The 10,173-nt window shown below is 28.9% G+C and overlaps 1 protein-coding gene across 1 annotated transcript; it reads left to right on the forward strand.

Moving 5' to 3' along the window:
* Positions 1 to 239: 239 nt before the first annotated feature.
* Positions 240 to 3,969, forward strand: LOC119602401 (2-succinylbenzoate--CoA ligase-like). Its single transcript, XM_037953914.1, has 3 exons — positions 240 to 692; positions 2,516 to 3,504; positions 3,567 to 3,969. The coding sequence occupies exons 1-3, from the start codon at positions 335 to 337 to the stop codon at positions 3,882 to 3,884; spliced, it is 1,665 nt and encodes a 554-aa protein (XP_037809842.1). The 5' UTR covers positions 240 to 334; the 3' UTR covers positions 3,885 to 3,969.
* The last annotated feature ends 6,204 nt before the right edge of the window (positions 3,970 to 10,173 follow it).

A 10,173-nucleotide genomic window follows, 5' to 3' on the forward strand; every position in this document is an offset into this window, starting at 1 on the left:
TATCAGATTAAAGAGTAAATAAACACAAAAAAATTACTCAAATTGAGAAGATCGTGTATTCTATTTTATTTTAAAAACTAAATCAAACAACAACAATAACACATTTTTTAAACAAAAATGCCCAGTCATTATATTTTTCATTATCGCATAGTACGAAAAAAATAACAACAAATTATACTGACACAACAAATTTCAAATTAAAAATCACAAACGTCAACGTAAAGTATTAAGTAAGACAACTGCAACAAATTTGAAATTAGTTCTAACGAGCATTTGATAGAGTACACATCGTTTAAGAGTGGACAAAAAATAGTTATAGTTTGAGAAAATAAAAATGGTTCAAGAATATTTACAAATATCCTATGATAACAACAATAAAATCTGGACTTCCACACATTATCCCTATAAGGATCAAATTAAAGGCTCTTTGGGAGAGAGATTTTTAAAAACAATGCGCAGTATAAATCCCAATAAAATTATTGATCATTTCTATGATACAAATAGACAAAAGACCGCCAAAGAGGTTTATGAACAGTCTATTATAGTTGCCAAAAATTTACAGCGATTGGGTGTCAAGAAGGGTGATGTTGTGGCATTTTTCTGCATGAACAATGAAGAAGTAGCGGTATTGACCATGGGTTGTATTTTGATTGGTGCTTTGGTGAATTATTTCGAAGTATATATGGAGGGAGGTAAGATATTGTTTGGATATATTTAAATTTATTTATTAAATAATAAGGTTTTTATCAATTTGCATAAGTTTGTTTATATTTTAATGCATATGTATTTGCGTAGTAAGTGCGTTGTGTGAGGGTGGTGTAGAAAATGTAAGAGAAAGAGCGGGAGAGTATATTTTGCAATTTTACATTTATAAATATTTGTTTACATGTTTACAACAATATTTTTTTTTTTTTTTTTTAATTTTCTTGAGTTAAAAGTTGTTGTTTTAGGTAGGGTGGGGGTTTCCCTTTCTTTTTTGGCATTGTTTTATAGATTTTAGTTAATTTGTTTAATTTAATTTTCTTGCGTTAAAAGTTGTTGTTAAATGGGGTGAGAGGGTCTTGGTTTCCCTTTATTTTTTTAAATTGTTTTCTAGATTTTAGTTAATTTGTTATTTTTTACTCAATTAATGAAAATTTAAAGAATATATACTTAAAAAGATAAGATTAATTTTTATTTTTGCATATCATTAATAGTTGAAGATAATTTAAAAATGTTATCGCTTTTAAGAAAAGAAAACACTTGACATTACACGTGAAAGTATTTTAAGTTGAAATATTTTTATAAAAATCAGTTAAAATAATTATTTTTATTTGTTATTTATTGATTTAACGTGCTTAAGGCGAATATGAAAACAAATAAAAAGTTGTAGTCAGGCTTATCCGGTAACTATCTGTGAAAATGTATGTATGTAGATTAGTGTGGCCCCAAAATAAAAGTTGCTGATGTTCACAACGAAAATGATAATAATTTTTGTCCTGACGTCAATATTTGGTGAGCTGGATCAAAGGGTAAAAAGGTCCTTTTTAAGGTTTTATGATTTCTATCATATTTCTTGCAAATTTAATATCATATGAAAGGTCTTTGGGAGACTATTTCAATGACATAACACAATTTTGTATACAGCTCCAAAATTATTACAAATGTCGTAATTTTCCGAAAAATTTTTAAGTTTTTTAAATTTTTACATAGAAAATTAGAAAATTTCTCAAGGACCTTTCTAATGATATCAATATTTCATATCCTTCCTTTGGAAGAAATATGAAAAAATCATAGAAACCTCAAAAAGGACATTTTTATCCTTTGATCCAGCTCACCAAAAATTGACACCAGGACAAAAATTTTGAGAAATGGTATCTTAGAATCAATTTAACATTAATTTTAGTAGGGAACACTGACACCTTATTTTTCCTCCATACAAACGGGGGCACCCTAATGTACATACATACATATGTACAAATCGAGTTAATTTTTCACGTAATTCATTAAAAAAAATTTAATTATTTATTAGATTATGATGACTTGTATTGTTATTTATATCAAGATTTTTATATTCACATAATTAAGATGTTTTAAGATTTAAATACAAAGTTTCTGAAAAAATCTTAATATGAGAGATAAAAGCCAGTTGGAAGAGAATTGATATTGTTATAAAACTTATAAATTTTTATATATACATATACTGATATTAAAATTGGAAAATCCAAAATATGAACCGATTTTTGCAGAATTCAATAGAGTTATATATTTATATAACAACCTTAGAAAAGGTTAACTTGGTTCTGTTATTCCGTGTAAAAAAACTTAAAATATTTAAATCCGTATTTCAATCATTCCAGAGCAGAGTTTTTGGATCAAAATGTGTGTATATGCATTACAGTGCGTCGAGAACAGAATCTCATGTAGGATTACCTCTCAATCAATGCGTTTTAAAGTAGAAAAATAAAAAATTTGTTTTCTCAGCGATTAAGTTAAATATTAAAAATTTTTTTTTTAATTTTCCAAATCTTTTCAGAACACACCGATTACGTTTTTAACCTAGTGCAGCCCACGGTGGTTTTGTACGAAGAAACCTATAAAGCCAAATGTCTACAATCGCTTGAACGTACTCAACTTAAATCCTACAAATATGCATTATCTATTGATGGTCAACAGCAACCAAATATAAAATCTGAGTTACTTACATGGGATGGTGACATTGATTTTGAACAATTTGAAAGTGTAGAAGTTAAAGATCCAGAAAATGAATTGGCCTTCCTGGCACTTACTTCAGGTTCTACAGGCATACCAAAAGTAGTACAAATTACACATACATTAATGTTGCACGGCATACACATCTGGTGGGATAATAAAGATAATTATCAACCTTTGACTGAAGAAGCGGTACTCTTCTCTTTCAGTCCCTTGCGTTGGATTAGTCAGTGTGCAATGCTTTTGGAATCCATGTTAATGGGTCTTAAACGTATTAGTTCAAGTGGTGCACCTACGGGAAAATATGGTTTAGAGTTATTGAGGAAATGTCATATAACTCATGTATTTGTGGCACCCTCTATATTTTATAATATACTTTTGGAATTAAACGAATCTGATGTGGAATCTTTAAAATCATTAAAACTAATATTGTTGGGTGGTGAACCGGCTTCAACGATTCTCTTGACTTTAGGCAAGAGACATTGTGTTAATGCCAAATTATATCAATGTTATGGCATGACCGAAATGACCTCTTGCATATCGAATGATGAAGATATAAATGGTGGTAAATTGCTGCCTGGCTATCAAATGCAAATATTAGATGATCAATGTCGACCAGTTGGTCCCAATCAGAAAGGTCAAATTGCCTTAAAGCCACCATTTCCTTTAAAAGGCTACAAGGGTATTGATTCGCAAAAGTATTACAATGAAAATGGCATGTTTATAAATGGTGATTATGGTGTAATCGATGATCAAGGCTATTTGCATGTTTTGGCTAGATATAAGGATTTGATTTATTCAAATAATTTAACGGTAAGTGTTTTTCTTCGAACTTATAAAATTATTTTATTTTCTAAGGTTTTCTTTTATTTTAGATTATACCCAATCCCTTGGAACATATTGTTATGGATATGCCTGAAATTTGCGTAGCACGTTTGGCCGGTTATCGCAAAACACCTGACAACCCCAATGAAATTGGTGCCTTTTTTGTGGTACTTAATAAGGGAGTTACTGCCTCTCAGGATGAGATCTCTAAGAAAATCTTTAATGTTTTAAAATCTCATTTAACTGCTGAAGAATTGGCTGTTATACAAGATATTTATTATGTTGATTCTGTACCGGTTACCACTTGTGGTAAGGTTGATCGTGTAGCCTTAAAGAATTTGGCTTTGAAAAAGTCACAAATTAAGTAGATTTTTTTAAGGTTGTTTAATGAGCTAAGTAGTAGTTTTATAATATATTTTGATATAAAAACTTTATTAAAAAAATATTTAAAAATCCTCTTTGTTTCAAATTTTCCAACTTCGAAAATTATTTTAAATCATATGGATTTGACAGATTCACTTAGTGTGAAAAGCATGAATATGTAAGAAAATTAAATTTTAGTTTCTTCAATTTTCATTATGAAAATAATTTACAAATGTTCATGAATTTTAAAGTGCAGAATGTAAGTTTGTTGGGATATGTTCGAAAATTCGAACTTAAATTCAGAATTTGTTTAAATCATAAAAGTTTGATTAAGCCAATTGATGAATTGATTAAGCTCAATAAAGAAGCTTTTGGTGGAAAGCTTTTCGTCACTTATATAACGCGGTGTTTTGGATATTTTCATTTGTCGAGATGATCACCGGATTTTTCTAATTGAGATATCCGTTTTAGTTCTGGGAACAACTCAAAAGAAAAACTACAACCGTGAGAACAAGAAAACTATAAATCTAAATTCTATAAGATAATGAACTTTTTCCCCACACCAATAATTTCTCTAAAAAAACAACTATGAAAATTTAAAATTTAAAGCATATTTTAAGGCAACACATAATATAAAATCAACACTAACCAACAATTTTAACACTTCACTTGTCAAATTTTGGACAGTTGAGTCCAGTAAATCATCACCATACATATAGAGAATAATGCCGAGTCATATAGACATAACCATACAAATGTTATGGATAAAATGTTGGTCACAATATGAAATTTAGTTTATCGAGCAAATTCTTGCCGAATGCGTTTTTTCTCCTTTTTTTTTTGGTGTAATCAACAATTTATGATGTTCTTCGCAAAAAAAAAACCAAAAAAAAAAGAACAACAAATTGCATGTAATATAAATTCGAAAACTGTCAGTGACATATAGGGGGGGACAAAATATCATATGCACATGGTGGTTTCTTTTTACAATGCTACAGGCTGGTCCGTTTACCACTAGCAATAAAAATTATATGTACAAAAAAATACGACAAACATATTTTTCTTTTTTTTGCGCAAAATAAACATGAATTTTCTTGCCACCACAACTTTTGTACAACAGCCGGAAGTAAAACAAATGCCACAGAAAAATTACGCCTTCTTGTGGCCCAGAAATGGAAAAAAGAATCACATACAAGAAACATACAAATCGAAACAAAAGTTTAAGTATAGTGTTGGTTGGTATCTGTAGTATATTTTGCTAGTGACAGCAACGACAAAATTTATACAAAAAAAAATTCTTGTGGAATGTGGTTTTCCCTTAAAAAAATGGTAACTAAAATTTTGTTGTAAATTTTGCTACAAAAAAAAACTAAAAGAAAATTATGACCTTTATGTGGTCAAGCAAGAGAAAAATTGCCTTTAAAGAAAACCAAACTAGCGAAACACAACAAAAAAAATCTTAATAGAAGATGCGGTTGAAAACATGTGGAATTGTTGAGGCCAGTTTTATATGTTTATTTATTGTTAAAATAAAACATAACTTGTATCTATATATCAATTTTGGGGCAATTAAACAATAAATATGGAAGGAAACACTTTAAAAAAGGATTTTTGGTGGTCAGAATGTTGGAAACTTATTAATGTTTCTGTTCTACCTTTCTCCTAAAAAAAAAACTTTTTTAAAACTTTATTAACAAAATCTAATAAATAGTGATATTAGCTAACATTTTATGAAACTCAAACCTAATATCGACAAAATTTAACGAACAAAATCAAATTATTTTTAAAAATTTATCTTTTATCGTAAATCTTGTAGTTAAGCCTTAGGCTACAAACACAATAAATACGAATAGAAACTAGAAAATGTTTGAAATGAAATGAAAAAACCACAAAAATACAATTTAGAAATCATACCTTCATTAAAGCTGCAACATATTTCATGGTGTAGGTGTTGCCCCAAAGGACATTAAATGTACGAGTAGTTTTTTTTTTATCAAACGCAAAATGAATTACAGGAAAAATGAACACTTCAATACTCTGAAATGAAAAAGAAACAAAATTAGAAATATTAGTCTAAAAGAAAAACTTTTTTTTAAGAAAAATTTATTAGTAGCAGTAACGAGACATATAAAAATTTGTTAGAGATGAAGACAACCAGCAACAGTAAGAGGATAGACAAAAAAAAAAGTGTCAAGAAAAGAAACAGTGAGGTACCACCTACAATTTGGTACGTATGTATGTGTATGTACTTGTTTTAGAAATGGCAACAAAAGCCAAGTCCATACATAGTTTACAAACATAAAGAAAGGATGAAAGATTAAAAGAAAAGTTTAGATAAAAATTAAGTAAGATGTATGTATTCGTCTGTACCGCATCGTATATACCCTTCACCATATAGAGTATTTTTCAAAATATTATTTTATAAAAAATATATTTTTTTAAGTATATTTGTATACCACACCTTCAAGTATACGAAACGGATCCGAATCACTTTCCGAGTTGATTAAGCCATGTCCGTCCGTCTGTCTGTCTGTATGTCTGTATGTCCGTCTGTGTGTCGAGTAGAGTATTTTCCAAAATATTATTTTATAAAAAAATATATTTTTTAAGTATATTTTTATACCCCACCTTAAAGTATTCGAAACAGATCCGAATCACTTTCCGAGTTGATTAAGCCATGTCAGTCTATCTGTGTGTCCGTCCGTCCGTCTGTCAGTCTGTCTTTCTGTCTGTCCGTTAAAACATTGTGTGCCGCTACAAGTCTCAGTTTTCAAGATAATTTGATGATATTTGGCAAACATGTATATATTGTTCTCTAGGCCCAATGCTGAAATCGGTCGAGGTAAAGGTTGGTCTACATCGAAAAACGGACAGATAAATTGCGCTATTTAAATCGACTTAAAGAGATTCTAACATGTCACAAACTTCAGCTCAAACCTATAGCACACTCATCCTTTATAGTATGAATAAAGTACAAAAACTAACAAAAAAATAAAATCTAACCATAAATAAAGCAAAAAACCATAAGGAATCGAAATGGAGATAAAGAAAACAAAAAAACAAAAAGAAAAACTCAGCAACCGGAAAACGGAAATGAATCATTTCATTAGTTGGCTACGCCTACGTTTATTTTATTTCTTATGTTTTGTTACCCCAACAAAACTAAAATCAACAAAGCCAACAGAGTTACAATCCCAGTCAGTGTAGAAGTGTCACTAGTAAAAGCTCTACAACACTATTCCTTTGGGTATATATGACAACTTGGTTGCCTAACATTTTGAGTAAGTGTGTGTGTCTGTATGTTTTTTCGGTTTCTTTTTTATTTATTTGTTTTATAGTGTGAAACGTAATAAAAAAAACGGAAGGCAAAAAAAAACTCAATTTAAAGCTTAAAAAATTGACTTGAAATGTTGTTAAGTTTACTATGTATATCTTTTTTATTTTCTTTTTGTAAATACATAGTAAATTGGTGTGATTTTATTTCATTTTTTTCGTATAACTGAATTATATTACAATTTGCTAACAAATTCCTTTGAGTATAACTTAAAACAAATATAAGAAATATTTCATAGTAAATGAAAATGAAATGTCTTGTTGGTGGCAATAAAGAAAACGAAAAATGTAGAAAAAAATGAAAAATAAAAACAAACAAAATAAATTAGACATTTGTATTTTACAGTTAAGTGGCTGAATAATGATGTATTTAAATAAATCTCCATAATGTATGTACTCCCATGTTAAACAATTTAATCATATTATAGGATTTGTATTATGTTTTGATTGAATTTCTTTTCCCAACAATATGTTTTTTTTTAACAATTTTAAATGGGTTCAAGATGAATGATTTGGAAAAGTTTTGATAGGAAAACATTTTTTTAAGATATTTGTGTAATAGGAAAAAATGACTAAGGAAATGTTGTGGGTAAAATGTGTACTTCATACTACGAGATACTTTATACATTTACTTTATACTATATTTTAAGGAGTTTGAAACGAGAAGGAATTTTTCATAGGCGGATTCCAATAGCGAAATGATGTTAGTGCATATAGTCTATATGATATTAGTGCATATAGTCTAGTCTATAGTCCGGACTAGGGTCTATTCTTTAGACTATAGTCAGATTATATTCTATAGTGACGACTATAACCTATAGACCAGACTATCGCCTGTAGTCTATATATAATCCAGACTATAGCCAATTGCGCAGATTATAGTACAGACTATAGTGTATAGTCCAGGCTATAGTCTATATACCACTGTATAGGCCATACTATAGTCTACAGTCCATACTATAGTCTATAGTCCAGACTATAGTCTATAGTCCAGTCTATAGTCTATATACCAATATATAGTCCAGACTGTAACATATTATCCATACTATAGTCCAGTCAGTAGCCTATAGTTCAGCCTATTGTTCAGGCTATAGTCCTGACTATAATGTATAGTGCAGACTATTTTATATAGTCCAGACTATAGTGTATAGTCAAGACTATAGTGTATAGTCCTAACTATAGTGTATAGTCCAGACTATAGTGTATAGTCCAGATTATAGTCTATAGTCCAAACAGTAGTCTATAGTCCATACTATAGTCTAATTTCCAGACTTTAGTCTATAATTCAATCTGTAGTCCTTATAGTTCAGACTGTAGTCTATAATCCAGACAATAACCTACAGTCCAGACTGCAGTCTATACTCCAGACTATATGTATTCTATAATCCAGATTATAGTCCAGAATGTAGGTAAGATTTTAATCCATAGTTTAAACTGTATTGTAGATAATGGAAAAGTAAAATATCTATCTTTGTTTCTACATCCCTCATAAACCTCATTTTGGTGAATGGTATATAAAAATCATTAAATTTCGTCCCACACAAATATTTCTGATAAATAAAGCTTTGGATGGATTTTAGATAAAAATAATTTTACAAATAAAACATTTATCAAAAATTCCTTCTAAAAAATTATTATACTAAATGATGATGTTCATAATAACTCATTATGAAATATAAGTATATTAATCATTCAAAACTTTTAAACATGTATTCTTCTCCCTTCCCAAAAAAATCATACGTTAATGATGTTACAAAATACTTGAAAATAATACTGATGTAAGAAAATTTTTAAAGACAACCTACATGTAGAGTATTCAAGTACATGTATATAATGTACAAGTACATGCATAAATTTAATGAATACTATGTATGATTTTATACCCCGAAAAAAAAACTTTTTATGTCTTTTCAAATGTTTGCGATTCTTTGCACAAAAACACAAGTAGTAAGTACTTTGTATACAAAAATGTTAGTATTTTATTTATTATACAAATATTTAACATTAACGAGTAAAATGTAATGTTCTCAAACGAAACAAAAGTAAACGAGAGTACAACTTTTTAATGAATGCCTTTTCAGTGAAAAACTTAAAACGTACTTTTTGTTGTGGCTTGTATACAAAAACAAAATTTAAAATATTCCTGGTATAAAAGTACAGGTTTTCTACTTCCTTCCTGGATAGAATTGCTTCGTTTTTTTTTTTGTTAGCTTTTTTGCTTTTTGTCAGCTTTAGCATAAAGCTCAACACTTAATACTTAACAAAAGTAACAACAATAAGAAAGTTTTGGCAAATCTTATCTTTACACCCAAGAAGGAGAAAAAAGATGAACAGTGTTTGTTGCTTTTACAAGAAATCGAAACAAACTTTACAACAAAAAAGTACCATAAAACATGTTAAATAATAATAATATATACACAATAGAAATGTATTTTATGGTGTGTTATGGTATCTTATTACATTATATAATATTATATTGTTTATTCGTTTATCCTTTTTGTTTCTTTTAAAGATCATAAATAATGACTTAACACACAGATACATTGGAATTTATTAACAAGTTTAACTTTATAGTCAATAGAATCCGACCAAATTTTACCCCACACCAGATATTTAAGCTAATTTTTGATTTATAAATCTATCCACACAAAATCGGTTTACACACATGTATATAAGTATGTATGATAATGGTATCAATAACCCGTCAAAAAGCAATCCGTTTGGGACCACTTAGTCTAAAAAACAGTTCGTCTCTAGAATGTATGAGGAAGAGGAAGTAAGGAAATGGAAATTTTCTGTTGGGCTGGTAAAGCTTTTTTAACATCCGATTGTTAATCAAAACTGTTTAATGTTTTTATGCAAAATCGGAACAAAAGAATACCTATGTCTTACTAAATTACCTCAATTTATCAAAGATGATCAAATTACCTCAATTTATCAAAGATGATCAAATTGATCATC

Source organism: Lucilia sericata, unplaced genomic scaffold (genome assembly GCF_015586225.1).
Source record: "Lucilia sericata isolate MDLA Ls3-8-SP2 unplaced genomic scaffold, ASM1558622v1 Contig000227F_arrow, whole genome shotgun sequence".
NCBI classification, from domain to species: Eukaryota; Metazoa; Arthropoda; class Insecta; order Diptera; family Calliphoridae; genus Lucilia; species Lucilia sericata.

Bases quoted from the DNA above. Each gene is read 5' to 3' on its own strand.
- LOC119602401 (XM_037953914.1), top strand. From the start codon at position 335: ATGGTTCAAGAATATTTACAAATATCCTATGATAACAACAATAAAATC. The intron at 693-2,515 runs GTAAGATATTGT...AAATCTTTTCAG, and splicing joins CGAAGTATATATGGAGGGAG to AACACACCGATTACGTTTTT. The intron at 3,505-3,566 runs GTAAGTGTTTTT...CTTTTATTTTAG, and splicing joins TTTATTCAAATAATTTAACG to ATTATACCCAATCCCTTGGA.